Source organism: Pectinophora gossypiella, chromosome 22, assembly GCF_024362695.1.
Source record: "Pectinophora gossypiella chromosome 22, ilPecGoss1.1, whole genome shotgun sequence".
NCBI lineage: Eukaryota > Metazoa > Arthropoda > Insecta > Lepidoptera > Gelechiidae > Pectinophora > Pectinophora gossypiella.
The window spans coordinates 6,910,815-6,926,317 of record NC_065425.1 but is presented as its reverse complement, the minus strand read 5'-3'; the positions used below and the strand labels follow the sequence as shown (position 1 = coordinate 6,926,317).

Below are 15,503 nucleotides of genomic sequence, written 5' to 3'. Positions count from 1 at the left end.
TGATGGGTATTTATTACCTAAATAAAGGTAAATACCGGTAGGTAAGGTAAGGTAGCTAACAGTAAACTTATTATTAAGTATTTTTGCCGCCGACAGAGCCGGGAATGTCCACTTGCTCTGTTTTCCCTACCGTGTTATACGTCAACTTTAGAAATAATAAAAAAAATACTTAAACAAAATTTTGTATACCTAGCGATTCCGGAAAAGTTAAGAGAATTGTGCCTATTGGGGTGCACACAGACTTAATTTAATTTAAGTTTGACAGCTCTTAAGTTAGAGCCGTCCTTCACTTACAATAAGGGCTAGAAAGAGTTAAAGGTAGTTTTAGTTCTGTTAAATTAAGTTAAAAAAAAACCAAGTTGGTAGTTGCTCGAATTATCGCCAATAGCGATCAATCATCACATAATACCTACCTACAAACAACTATAAAAAGAACTTGCACTATAGAGAGTTAATCTCAAGAACCAAAAAGCCGTCTCCACAGCTTCATGCAATTTCCAGCGTTCTTCAAATAAAATTATCATATGAATACCCCGCCGTCGTCGGCGACATTATGAAAATGCCAAGCTGTGACTTCCGGGCCAAGAATTTTCTAAGACGCACCCACTGAGTGATTCTCGACGTGCACTCGCCCGAATTTACACAGATTAGACTTCGTGTGTGAATATTTTGAGTTATTTGGAGAATTTGATCGGAATGTACCGGACCTAACCTATGTTAGCAATACATAATATTTAGAGCTTATTTTACTAAGCAAATGTCTAATAGCACCTTTTTATCTCTTTTTCTTTATTACTACATAATTCTAGATTTAACCAAAACTTTTAAATGGGCACTAATTAAAAAACTTAGCTACTTTTGCATTTGTAAAGTAAGTAAATGTTCCTCTGACTTACCTACGTATTTACTATTTATAACTTTCTACTTAAAAGGTCTTAAAAATCGCTTAGATAAAGGGAAAGGAATCAACATCATAATGAATATCTACTATTCAACCTGCTGTTTTTTAAAACTCGAGTGTGATAAAGTGTGATTGAGCTAAACATTGCACCAACAGTAAAGTCCATAATACATTAAAAAGGTCAATGATGAATAAGGTTTCAATCAAAAGACAAGGTAAACTGTATTGCACCTTTATTAAATTTTGGTTCTAATTTGTACTATTTACAAAACGTGCCGTTCTACGTCAAACATTCGCTCTTAACAACTACTTAAAACTTAAAAAACTATTTACAGCAGATAACTATTTTGTAACAATTCTACTATGAACTAAGCGTGCTTATTCTTTGGTTAGAGTTTTGAAAAATCTTTGGTATGATTATTGTCATTAGAAAAAGAAAACAAAAAACTGAAACATCCGAATTTCGTTTTCTTTGTTATCACTTCTACTAACTTTTTTGGTAACAATGAATTGGGTAGATAAACTCTTTGGTGGGTTTGATTTGACTGCCAAACTTAGCTGCCAAATAACAAAAGATAATCTGAAAGATAATAATCGATTGCTGAGTGCGTCTCTTACGTAATTTTCCAATCTTATCGTGTTCTTTTTACGTTTTGAATTTGTATTCTTTTTTCAATTTTCTACCTCAATATTACTGGCCATACTTTCATTGCTGTTTTCGTTGATATCCATTTGAATTTTCTTTTCTGTTCTATCTTTTTCTCTTTCCGTACTTTCATTATCTTTCTCGCTTCTCGTTTCCTGACTCCTTTCAGGATCACAAGGCATTGACATGCCGAATGCTGGGTGACCAGGGTAATACATGTAAGGTAACGATAGATTAGGGTAATTTACCCCTAAGTGCGGTCCGTATAGCGACTGTAGAACAGCTTGGTTATACGATTCCTGCAACAAGGCTTTGTATTCTGGATTTTTAGCGAAATCCACGCCGTATACTCCTGCGAAATGTTTCAGTATGGGCGAGTTGTCTAGCATTGGAGGGGCGAAGAGTGGGTTTAGGCCTTTACCTATGATCGGATTGGGGTATTGCTTCAGGTCTGGTAAACCTGGTTGTCCGTTGTTGTTGACCAGGACCTTTACAGCCACTTTTCTGGCATGGTTAGCCGCTGCCGCCGCCGCCGCTAGCATACCGTTCTCTTGCATCTGCAGCTGCTTTCTCTTGGTCTTGTACCTTCTGTTTTGGAACCAGATCTTCACTTGAGTCTCTGTGAGCTTCAAGCTGACCGCTAGGTCCGCTCGTTCAGGCCCTGATAGGTACCTTTGTTGGCTGAATCTTCTTTCTAGCTCGTAGACTTGAGCGTGGGAGAAGGCGGCGCGGGATCGCTTCTTCCGTCCGCTGGTCTGGTTGTATTCGCTGATCGGGGGGTAGTTGGGGGATATGATGCGGTCGCTGGGAGTGGTGCATTTGCGGTCGTAGTGCAGGAATGGTTTGTAGCCGGCGTCGGAGTGGGGCGATGAGGTGCGGCGGACGGGCGAACCCGTGTTAGATGAGCGGGAATCGTAGTCATCTGTAACAAGGGATGGAGATGTTAGTTAAGGTACCAGAAATGGCCCAAATCTAATATTACATAACTAGGTACTTGTACTATACATCTCTACTTGATATACATATAGATAGATCTGTGCAAAGTACTTATTTTTAAATGTAGGTACCTAATACCTAGACGTATACCTCACTGGGTGGATACCTAGTATATAATTATATACAGACTCTACAGACTCCTTACACATCCGCTCGATCATAACGTGCCTCGATCTCCAGAAATCCAAAAACCTAAAAACCTATCTAACTCCAAACTCATTAGTCGCGATTCACACAATCGCAGCGGAATCAATTAATTCGACGATCAGCTCACGCCATCCGCGTATAAAGCCGCGATCACAATAGATCCATTACGCAAATTGTCGCCGGTCATTAGACGCGGTAAAAGGATCAACGATCAACTTTGAATAGGGTCTAACGCCTAACAGTATTTTTGCGTGCGATGCCGCAACCATTGTGACAAGTTTTGGGTCGTTTAGTTCCTGCTGTAATTGAGGTGTGAGAACTAAATTAATGCCTAGCCCATGATGAGACTAAATGGAATTTGGATTTAGGATTTCTTTGGAATTGGGAACGTATTTGTCTCTTCAAAACAATGCTTTCATTAATTACGGACTTATTTTACCGTGTATCTTAGGACTATGGTATTCATTTTTTTGAAGTTTTGAAAATGTATCTTAAGACTATGGTATTACATTTTAGAAGTTTTGAAAATTAAAGTATGTTAATATTATGCATTCGAAAGTTAAACGAATAATTGAAGCTTGTACTTTGACAACAGTTAACAGTCGAAACTCGAAACGACTTTTATGTGATCATAATGGCAAGGGTTTTCACTTTGAATATGACAAATGTAAACTATGACTATGATATGACAAACTTATCAATATAAAGTTTATCATAGAGCCATAACCATAAAATATCAAAGTTAACTCCTTACTGACTTTGCACAATTCTATCAGATCCATAAAAGCGGCGGACTACAAAACTTCAACATTTGCCATCAACTATTACTTTCGTAAGCAGACACGTGCCAAGCTAGTAATTACTAAATTGAAAGGCTGAATGGTCGCTTTTAAGCGTCATCACTCATCACTTAGTGTAATGAGGGTTCGTAATCGGCAAGTGATGTGTAAGTGGCGCGCGATGTCGCCGCGCGGCACCGGCCGGTGTGAACGCACCATTATGTCGCATTGTCATTGTCGCCGCTATTATGGACTCATTTGAATTTTTGAATTTGGAATTGTCCGGTTAATCGATAGAAGAGAAACAATTGCTTTTTTTTTAAAAAAACCGGTTGTAGAAAATAGTTTACAGTGTACAATTGTAGAACTTTTCCATTGGAATAGTATTTTTATCGCGGTGAGTTCTGGCTTCTATGGATGGACGGGTTAATCTCTTAGCGTTCGTTAGATTGGCATAATACAAAACCTTGCACTTGTTCATTTCGGAACATTCCATAATCTCATTGTCACCCCTAGTATTACCGTACGTAGGTACCTATTCTTCGAATGCATCCAATGATCACTAGATTCCTTATCATAGTTCAAGTAGGCAACGTGTATTTGTGCGATGACCTCAACGCCTATTGGAGAAAAAGTGTGAAGGCAGGCCTTTGCCCAACAGTGGGATCAGTTAGGCTAAATAAGATAAGAGATTGATGACTTTCTTTGTTGGACGTTGGACAAAGTATTTTGTTGTTTGTAGCCGTAAAATTATAAACATGAATAGGTATATTTGTAAGGAATGAATAGTTTATACAATAAATAAATGGTAAGTAACTATTAATAATTATACTAGTTATGTCTAAAATGCCTAAATGATTTCTATTCTATTCTATATATAAATAATATAGTCGTATGATTAGACAATCGCACATGTCCTTTGTGAGATAAAGTATCTAGGTTTAGTCCGGTAATGTTTTCCATGATCTTTATGTTCCACTTTTACATTCATGAATTGAAAAATTGCTTAAGTACCTACATAATGTAGAGCTAAAACCTGAACCCACCTTAATAATGAATAATCTTTTCACGATAAAAATAATAAATTCAAAAGTTAAAAATCGAACTAACTAGATACTTAAGTATCTAATAAGAATTGAAAATAATACCTGAAAGTTCTGTGACTGGATAGTGGTTCTTTCTGGACATGTCGAGAGCTCCGTCATCACCGTAATCACGATATCCATCATCATAATACTTCGCTTCCTTATCTTCTTTCTTTACGAGCGGTTCTTCTCTGCTGTAACACCCCGCCTTCCCGAGAAAATTCATCTTCCCGCCAAAATCCTGACAGAACATTCGATTCCTTCGCAAGTCGTCACACTCTAAATCGCACTTCGCTTCTTCCTTCGTCAAAATATCGTTAATCGAGAAAGGAGTAGTGTTCTTTTCACATTCCAAAGTCAAAGTGTCCTTAAAATTTTTAAATTTGGATTCCATTTTATTATTTTTAAATTTGGAAACACATCGGCACTTGCGCGGGAACTCGCCTTACCGCAAAAGCGATCCTCAAACGAATAAACTTTGTGATGTACAATATTGCCCGCCTGCGTGTCGTTAAGTCTTGGAAAGAGACAACGTTATAACACTTCGTAGAGTTATTGAGGGTATACGAAAGAGACAGCGATGTTTTAGAGTGGTCGTTTTTTAAAAAAGCTCCTGAAGTAGCGTAAGTAGTGGGGATCGTTGAGTTTTTCTTGAAGATGTTTACGTGAATGCGATTTGATCGCTTCGGTCACATGCGGGTTGTGAGGTACATTCGAATTGGCCGTGAAAATAATTGAAGTTGGTGCATAATTCCTGACCAACATGAGCCAATATCAAAAATAAATATTTACTTAAAACAAATAAGAAAATACTTATGACGTTGTGGGTTGAATGGGATTAAAGGTGATATAATAAAAAAATTACATTATTAAAGAGAATGAGACTGAGCCTATAATATCATACATAAATCATAATAGAAAAATGAGCTGATTTGAAAAATCTTTCTGTCTCTCCTTTTCATATAAAACATAAATAGATTGTAAATTATTAGGCTAATTAAAAACCTAAACAAATTAATAATTGTAAAATAAATGTCTCAGAAGTTCATACCACTTAGTGCGATTGAAAAATTTTTCTTTTTTCATGAGCCAATCCATTTCAGAACAATCATCTTGCACCTTCGTAGAACAAACTTCCTTACGTGCCCACCGGTAAAGCCGCGCTTCGTCGGTAAGTGCTTGACAAGTATCTGTCTGTCCCTTTCTCGCTTGTACTCAGCTCCCTTCACCCTACACTTCACGTCCCTTTCCCTCTTTAGGAGCTCATTTAAATCGACCAATCGGCGGTGCGCACCGATTGTGGTCGACCAATAAAAGAAGTGGGTGAGATGATGTGTCAACATTAATTTACTTCATAGGTAATTTTTTGAATTTAGAATTTGGAAGATTATTTCGTTGTTTGATGATGTAGGAAGCTTTCTCTACTTCTGGAATTAAAATTAGCATAATTTGAATCACTTGTAGAGTTCTTTATAGAGCTTAATAATGTAAAATTAATAACACTGTTAGAGCTTTCCATGTTACAACAAAAGATTGCATCACGTCTGTATCTTCGAAGGGGTAAGTAGAGGTGTATTGTATAGTTTATACACCCACTCCTCGTCAATTAAGTATGTTTGTGTTGTATACATGTGGTTTCATTTTAATAAAATTATAGGTAGATATTAATGATTAAATTTACCTACGATTTATAGTTTCATGCATGATAGAAACTTTAAATAAATGAATTCAGTGAATTGGATTGGATTTAACTGACTTGTGGAACCAAAAAAAAAACAACTTATTAGGTAGGTAGGTAGGTCTTTACATAATCTAATTAACAAATGTTTCAATACTTACTTTAAATACTGGCGTGTTTTAATGACAGAGGCACAAAATGAATATAGCTACATATACATAAGTATCTATGGGTTATATTAATTATTAATTAGTTATAACTACCTAACTTGTTTTTCCTCAAATAACATTCAATTTTTGGCCGGGCAAATGATTAATAGTAGCTGAGACGGAATACTAGCGAGTTTTAATTACTTTGCCATTAATTTACATGCTCAAAATAAAAAAAAAATCTTAAACAGCCTTCATACATCCCACTGCTGGTCACAGGCCTCCCCTCAATCAACAGGAAAAGACCGGTGGGGGGAAGGGATTCGTTGTAATTGTCACGGATAAACTTGTTGAAGGCCTATATCCCCAAAGGGGTAGACAGGATGTATAGATACACACTCTTCGCCAGCTATGTTTAAGTGCCATATACGTCTTAGTATATCCAACCAAAAACGCTATACTTCAAAGGATATGTGAGGATATCTCCAGTCCTATTCTTAGTCACTGGCTGCACTTTCACCAAGACGCAAATTTTAAATAGCATTGTATCGTATTGTATTTTATGATGTATTTTTTATCATATTATTATTTTAAAATTTCATGTTTACAATATACTTAACTATTTTATTTTGTAGGTATAATTCGATTTTATATTCTATATTTTTATATTTTATATTGTAATGGGTTTTGTTTTTGCCTTTAATTAAGAATTATTATTATATCGCAGTCCAGTGATTATAACTACAATGTTGATCTGTGGTCGTTTTGGCTGAGTGGTTATCTGATACCGACGAGTCCGATGCGGCTCGGAGAAACATCTAGACAGGACTCAGACGTAAGTAAATTGGTTAGTAATTTATGAGAATAAATGGCTTTTGTACTTACAAATTGAGGAGCTCGGTGGCGCAGCGGTAAACGCGCTCGGTCTGCGATTGTTGAAGTTAAGCAACTTACGCAAAGGCCGGTCATAGGATGCTGACCACAAAAAAAAGTTTTCAGCTCGAGCTCCTCCGTGCTTCGGATGGCACGTTAAGCCGTTGGTCCCGGCTGCATTAGCAGTCGTTAATCACCAATTAACCCGCGCTGGGCCCGCGTGATGGTTTAAGGCCCATTCTCCCTACTCGTATCCATCCATAGGGAAGGCCCGTGCTCCTGCAGTGGGGACGTTAATGGGCTGATGATGATGATGTAAGTACTTACAAATTACCAGTTAGAATATTGAATGACTGGTCAGATTGATAGCAGCTAGTAATAATTAATAATAAGCGACTGTGGTTACGCAAGACCACGCCAAGACGCCACGGAGAGCGGTATTAGCCCAGTTGGTAGAACGCTTGCCTCTCACTTTGAGGTCGCAGGTTCGAATCAAGCATAGGCTTAAACCAATGCTTGTCGAATTTGTTTCCGAATTCATGTTTGGATCATAAATGATTATTGAAAATTTAAGGGGAGGCCTGTGCCCAGCAGTGGGACGTATATAGGCTGTTTATGTTATGTTATGTATATTCTTAGTTAAAAATAATATTATGTACAGCAATGGCATATCAACAGGAAACGTAAAAACCAGTGTTATGTTTCCGAGGTATAGATTATACTTAACAGAGAGTCTTGTCTACAAGTGCTTGTGTCTATGGCTTCTTTTTAAGTGTTGCTCTGAGTAGGCAAGTGCCGTGTTTGCGGTGAGCCATACTCAATAATACTCAATAATAAGTACTCATACTACTTAATATCGATAATCAATCTGCTGCACTGGGCTGCCTCTTGAGTTTGTGCTCGTTACACTGTGGTTGACCCGGTTACGTTAAAGTGCACCCCCATTTTGTTAAATTAGGTACCTATAACTTATTTACATAAGAGTCAAAATACGCCTCACTGCTGGGCACAGGCCTCCCCTCTACCAACGGGAGGGGTATCGCTCCACTGCGGTTAGAGAAAAAGTTATTTATTAAAATATTTCTTACATAGAAAAGTTGATAATTTAACTTAGCTACATAGGTACAAGAACGGAGTAGGATGCTCGTATGACGAGTTGATTGACAATCGTGATCTAGGTGGGTACCTGTATGTAAGTATGTAGGTACTTAGTATCTGGGTAGCCTAATAGCTGGGGTTGTCTACCCAGATACTAAGTACCTAAATACATACATACATAAGATCACGCCTATTTCCCGTTGGGGTAGGCAGAGACCACTGAAACTAACCAAGTGACCAAGTATGAAAGTGTCAAAAAAGTTTTTTTTTGTATTGTAGATATGTTGTATTTTATTTTTAGCTGGCGTGGAGATGGTGCGCTACACATCTCTGCCTACCCCTTCGGGGATATAGGCGTGATGCTATGCTATGTTTGTTAAATTAAGACAAGTTCACCTCGTAATTCTTACGGGGAAAGTAAAGCCACATGTTGACAAAAGAGAACGCTCTGCGGTACTTTTCGTACTATCTACCTATTTGCACTTTGGTACCAAAATTACAAAAAACGGTAGGTTGTAAAACGTAAAGGGTTTGGAATTAAGTTTCATTAGGTAGGTAAATATTATAATAAATCGCGACTTGTGTAAAGAAAACAAAAAATATCAAATAAAAGTTAAGTAATTCAATAAAAAGTACTTCCCTAAAATATTTCATTAAAGAAAGTTGAAGCTAGAAAAGCTACTCGAAAGTTTCACATAATTTTCCGCGTGGCGCCATCTTCTGCTGTATAACGGTAGCTTTAGTTCGGATGTTAGTAATAGATGTCGTTATACTCAATTCAACTATTGGACGCTAGATGTCACTGCACGAAAAATGTTTTCTTACAGCTATTATACATATTCGATTGCACAGTTAATAATCATTAAAACCTTTTTTTATAAAATATTAAATGTTTGAAGTACAACACATTTAAAACAAAAACTAAGTTTTAACTAGCTATTAGACAAAAGATGGCGTAATATTTTAGTATCCTGAACGAATATCAACTTCAGTACGTAACGTACTAGATGTCACTGTATATAGTTATACTACTAAACGATAGGTGGCGGTATACAAATGTAGAGTAAGTAAACTGTTTTAGATGAGAATTATTATGTAGAGTAAGAAAAGTATAGTTTATCTATTGGATAATAGATGGCGTAAGTCGGTAGCTTTAATAATAAATAGATTTGGACAGTGAAACATGGTTATTCTCCATCTTTTTTTACCTGTTTACTAAGTCGGACAGTAAATGATGAGCGCTCTTCCTTAGTGTCGTTATTTTATTTGAAAGCATGACATACACAGGAACACGCCTATTTCTCATTAGGGTTGGCAGTGGCCACGGAATTCCACTAACTACGATTCTGACACTCCGCTTTTGCATCGACCTAGTCGGTGGGAGCCCGCAATAACCCTCTCGCTACCCCCCGCTTTTCCCCTCGGAAAAAAGGTTAGCTTAACATTATAGTATCAGTCTCCGTGGTCTAGACCACAACGTTGAGCTCACGATCTGGAGGTCCGGGTTCGATTTCCGATGGGGACTTTGTTGAAATTACTTTGTGAGACTGTCCTTAATTCAGTCCGAAAAAGTTAGACGATTCCGTGCTTTGAAGGGCACGTTAAGCCCGTTGCTCCCGGATATTAGCCGAAAAAAAAAGCCTCCACCAACCCGTAGTGGAGCAGCGTGGTGAAATATGCTCCTTACCTCGTAGTTGATTGAGGGAAGATATGTGCCGCGCAGTGGGACCTGTATACTTAAGCTAAACATGTTATGTTTAGATTATGGTTGGATCATATATCTAGTTTACGCTCCGTCAACCAAGTCTCTGCCGCATCCGTCACACTACGCAGCTCGGCTATGCCACCTGGGAACCGGTGTAGAGGGCACTCGTTCACTATGAGAGATAGGGTTTGATCCCGGTGACGGCATTCGCAGTATGGCGTCTCTTTTAAGCCCCATTTATGTAAGTGACGGTTCGAGTACAAGTGGTTGGTCCTACATCGGTTCAGTCGGGTCCAGACTTTTCGTGAAATGGTATCAAATGAAAAAGTGCTGGAAAGAGTAGAAGAAAAAAGAACCATAAAAAAGACTATAGACAACCGGAGAGGAAATATGATTAGCCACCTGACACGACACGAGTTGTTTGTAAAAAACAGAAGGTAAAATTGAAGGAAAGAGAGCAAGGAGTACCTAGGAGAACATTTATGAAACAAATAAAAGAGAAGGTGCACGTCGTGTCGTATCGGGAGGTGAAGGTTTTGGCGGGAAGAAGAGAGGAATTGCGATTACGGTGGAGTAATCAAGAGCGCAGCTCTTAAATAAATAAAGAGAGAGATAGAGAGTCAAAGCCAGGAACCTTCCGCGTGGGAATAAGTTCCGAATTTGTGCCGTCGAAATGTTCCACTCCACCCTAGATTATGATGGTAGGTATATAGCGCGATCACGCATTACAAATAGAAAGCAACAAGTGTACTCAGTAATCAATAATCGGGATTATGTAAAACAATACGGGCCATCGAGACAGGAGCCAGATGCCGCGGCGTGTGTGAAACCGATACCATAATCACTCCCCTCTGTTTTTGATGGGATCTGCTTTATCTTGGAACCGTGGCTTTGCTTACGTCGATAATCGATATAAATACACTGGCCTACAAAACTAAGTACTACACATTTAAAATTTCGTTTGTTTTCTAAACTATCATCATCATCAATTTAAGAGCCACGCTCTAGTCGGTGCAGCATTTTCATGCTACTAAACTAAATTATAGAACTTAGATATTTAAAATGAAAAAAAGTTTTATAATTATATTTTTTTTATATAATTTTATCTCTATACAGGGTGTTAGTGACATCGTAACAATTACTGAGGGGGATGATTCAGACCACTATTAATTCTGAGTTAAAATTTTCAAGTGAAATTTTCCGTCCCAAAAGTAAGCGTTCAGCTGTTTGCCGGGATTTATTTTGACATGACTTAATGTAAGTTTGCTTCAGATGGATTTAACAACCTACTTGGCAACAGCTCATCCGCCTAAAACTAATACTGAGCTTTGCAACCTGTAGCTGCAAGAAAAACCACGGCACACAGCCCTAGACGTTCTAAAAATGTTGTAAGTACTTAATATAATTTCAGTAACGTAATATTAGTTTAATAACAGAACATAAGCTCACGGCCCAATTGGACAAGTCAGAGGTACACCCATCGCAAGATGAACTAAGCACCCACAGTTCACCGAGGTTTCTGTTAGATTAATGTGATGAGCCGTATCGCCGCGCGCCATCTATTGGTCGAGTTGTGTTAGGAACAAACTGCACTAGCATAATATTAATACTAGTTTCATCATAATTATTTATTACATTATTAGGCTTTCTTGTACAAACCTATCGCTTCATTGAGGCCTACCACGTAATGTTATTGTTCTATTTCATCATCATCATCAGCCCATTAACGTCCCCACTGCTGGGGCACGGGCCTTCCCTATGGATGGATAGATCGGGCCTTAACCTCTTAAGACCGAGATTTCCAGACACAATAGTTAAACAATGGGGTTTGGATTTATAAAGAACATTCGGTCTTAGGAGGTTAAACCACCACGCGGGCCCAGTGCGGATTGGTGGTTATTAATGACTGCTAATGCAGCCGGGACCAACGGCTTAACGTGCCTTCCGAAGCACGGTGGAGCTCGAGATGAAAATATTTTTTTTTGTGGTCACCCTTCCTATGACCGGCCTTTGCGAAAGTTGCTTAACTTCAACAATCGCAGACCGAGCGCGTTTACCGCTGCGCCACCGAGCTACTTTAATATTATTTTCTTTTTCTTTTATTAGGTTCTATTTAATATTATTTATTAGTCTGTAAAATAGTATTTCTAGCCAATATCCCATAAAATTACAACCTTTTTTCTTTATTTTTTGCACATGGCGCCACATCGCCTAAGGCATGGTGTGGAAGCCATAACTCACCAAGCATTTTGTCCAAGTGACCTCTTTTTTTTCTACAAACACAATTTGACCCTTAGTGAGTATCTTACAGTTTTTGTGTCTAATATATATTATACTTACTTAAAATAAAATTTGATGGTATTTACAGAAAATAGCATCATTGTTATGTTGATTTGGAAAATTAACAATTTTTATTTTTTATTATTTATTCAGTTTTACTAACCATTTTATGTTAATTTATTTTATTTTTATTAGATTTTATTTAATGTAATGTAATGCAATGTGTGGTACTTGCCTGAATAAAGAATTTGATTGATTGATTATATATTATATATTATTATTATCATCTCGGTCATGGTACCTGTTTGAAATTTTTTATACCTCCTCATTTTATAACTCCACTTTTTACTTTCCACTCACTTTTTAGTTCCTAACAGCAAAAATGACGGAAGTAGTTTTATACAAACTTTGATCTTCTTAAGAGAAGTACTATGTATAAATTTCTACTTAATGCAAGTTCACGTGAGGAACTTTTGTCATGCTTCTACACTTTTCGATTTGTTTCTTCTTTTTACCCACGACGGAACGGAGCAGGTATATGCGTTTAGGGTGAGAGATGTTTGTGTGTGCGTTTGTGCAAAATAATGTTACTACTTATCTTCTAAACTAATGATCCGATTTTGATGCGGTTTTCAATAACGGGTTTTTTATAATAATAAACCTGCATTTTTTAAAATCAATAATACTAAACACAGCATATTATTTATTTCGGACCACATACGTGTCACAAGTGACACTAATTTTTATGATTACTTTCTCATCTACCTGAAAATGCTGTGCTGTGTGTAAGTTCTTAGAGTGAAAATACCAGAGAAAGTCTATGGTATTATTTATGTTTTGGAAAGCAGAAGCGCCGACACAAAAGTCTCAGCAGCAACTAATTTTTAAGCTAGAAATAACGTCTGCTATAAAGGCTTGGCTACACCGAGCGAATGTGCAGTAGGGAAAATTAGAGGCCTATTTATATTAACTGTTATTGTCATCCTTATTGCATTCTCATTGTGCTACTTTCAAACATCAATACAAAATGATAACGAGGGTAATTTTTTAAACTCTTAAGGCCCAGGTGTTTGCATTTATAAAAGACAACTGGGCCTTACGACCATAATAACAACTTCACAAATCACTCTTGGAGAGTGATTTTAAAGTCTCAGTAGCGTGATTGGGCCATAGGATTCTTAGCGATATTTTTTATGTTTTTGTTCTATTTAAGTACGTTTCCGTTGTGCTATCTTGTGTAAGTACCTATGTTCATATTTTTGTATGATTTATTTTATTTGTATTGAGAATCAAAAAGCCTATTTCTCTGCAGGTGTCGCCTGTTGAGTGTTTTTAAATTTTGACAGGATCCCATACCATTTGAGTAAACAAACATTGTTTAGGTTATATTTTTACACTATAACTCTTTGCGCAGCGTTTAACTGTAAAATCATAGTGTTATATTTATTTCCTAAAGATCGGAAAGAAGAACATAACATAAACTGCCTATATACGTCTCATTGCTGGGCACAGGCCTCCCCTCAATCCACCGGATGGGGTAGCTAAGAAGGGGGGTAGGAGAAAGAACACATAGAAGAAATTGGTACTATTTATTCAAACAATTAAAACTTATGGTGGTGGTGGTGTGGTATGGGTATGGTATGGTGGTGGTATATGGTGATATGGTAGGTGGTGGTGGTGGCGGTATGGTATGGTGGTATGGTGTGGTAGGTGGTGGTATGGGTGGTGGTATGGTATGGTATCTACTATATGGAGAACTGTCAAAATTTAGGAACATTCAACTCAGTGCTGCCGCCTACATTTGAGCTTCTACTTTTTGTCCTTTTTCTTTCTTACAAGCAACCGCTTGAAACCGCATTGCGTTTGGTGTCATCGGGCCCTGACAAGTGTTTTAGTAGACTTTCTTTTTTCTTCGAGGCGTGTCGGGGGCGGCGTATTGACAAAACGCTAATATAATTTATTGACAGCTTGGCGCCGGCACTTTTTTTTACTTTCTGTTGAGTGATGCGAACCCAGCCGTGTGACAAATTGATAAGAGGGTTTCAGGCTTACGTAGCTAGTTACGTTAATTTTCATACTAACTTAAAGCAGAAAATATAACAAAACACAAAAGCATAAGGTAAGGCATTTTTGATACTTCAACTTTATGGTTGTATGGCAACCGGTCCTCATAATTTTTGATACGATACGGAGTCAATATTGCGTTATGTTTGGGGTTTGGAGTAGACATAATTTAGTCGGGTTTTACGATATGCCTGATCCAAGAACAAGCAACATCTCAGGGTTGACCCTGGCGGTTCACCCCTTTTACCTCTAAAGGTACCCTAATTAAGTAATTTTGAAAGAAATGACATTTTGACAGGAGATTTGATGGCACCGTGCGCCGGACATAACGTTGTTTTCGATAACCTTTCCCTATTTTTATCATTATCATATCATATTTAAACACTTTGTGATACCCAGTTTGATTAGGACATTGCATGCTGATCATGCATCCGATTGTCTGAAAGTAAGATGATCCGTGCCTCTCTGAGCGCATATTAATCAGATCGATCTTGGTTACTTACAACCAACAATTTACTTAAGTAAGTACGTAGTCAGGGGTCTTTGGAGGCTCAATAGTAACCCTGAAATCAGGGTTAGTGGGTACACGATGAATATAGTAAGTAAGTACTTTTAATATTTGGAATATATATATTTTTTTGACGTGACTTATTGTAGATTTGCCGCATATGGCATTCACTACTTGGCCGGACAAATGGGGAGTGCTGAAGGATCTCATCCGGTACAACGTTTAGAAGTCGTGGACCAGAGATATAATATTGACCCTACATTCCAGTGACCTTACCAACAGCTGCTTTCTATTCTCGCAGCGTGATACCGAATGCGCAGGCGCCATCCGTAGTCTTATGTTGCGCAATGCAAAAAATCCAAACATGACACAACAAAAAACTTGACAACATCCTCACATCAAACCACGACGCATATGCGGTCAGTTGGCGTGACATTTCTCTTGAATTGTATTTTTTTTAATGGGAAGGATAGCGGCCTCCGTGGTCCAGTGGTTGAGCGTTGTGCTCACGATCCGGAGGTCCCGGCTTCGACTCCCGGTGGGGACAAATCACAAAGATCACTTTGTGATCCCTAATTTGGTTAGGACATTACA

General features: G+C 37.9%; 1 protein-coding gene across 1 annotated transcript; it reads right to left on the bottom strand.

The window, feature by feature from the left end:
- Positions 1–1,117: 1,117 nt before the first annotated feature.
- Positions 1,118–5,009, bottom strand: LOC126377124 (homeobox protein bagpipe-like). Its single transcript, XM_050024799.1, has 2 exons — positions 4,618–5,009; positions 1,118–2,469 (listed from the first exon to the last, which is right to left on the bottom strand). Exons 1-2 carry the CDS (start codon positions 4,946–4,948, stop codon positions 1,574–1,576), a joined length of 1,227 nt encoding a protein of 408 aa, XP_049880756.1. The 5' UTR covers positions 4,949–5,009; the 3' UTR covers positions 1,118–1,573.
- Between the last annotated feature and the right edge of the window lie 10,494 nt (positions 5,010–15,503).

Bases quoted from the DNA above. Each gene is read 5' to 3' on its own strand.
- LOC126377124 (XM_050024799.1), bottom strand. From the start codon at position 4,948: ATGGAATCCAAATTTAAAAATTTTAAGGACACTTTGACTTTGGAATGT. The intron at 2,470-4,617 runs GTATTATTTTCA...CCCTTGTTACAG, and splicing joins TCCAGTCACAGAACTTTCAG to ATGACTACGATTCCCGCTCA.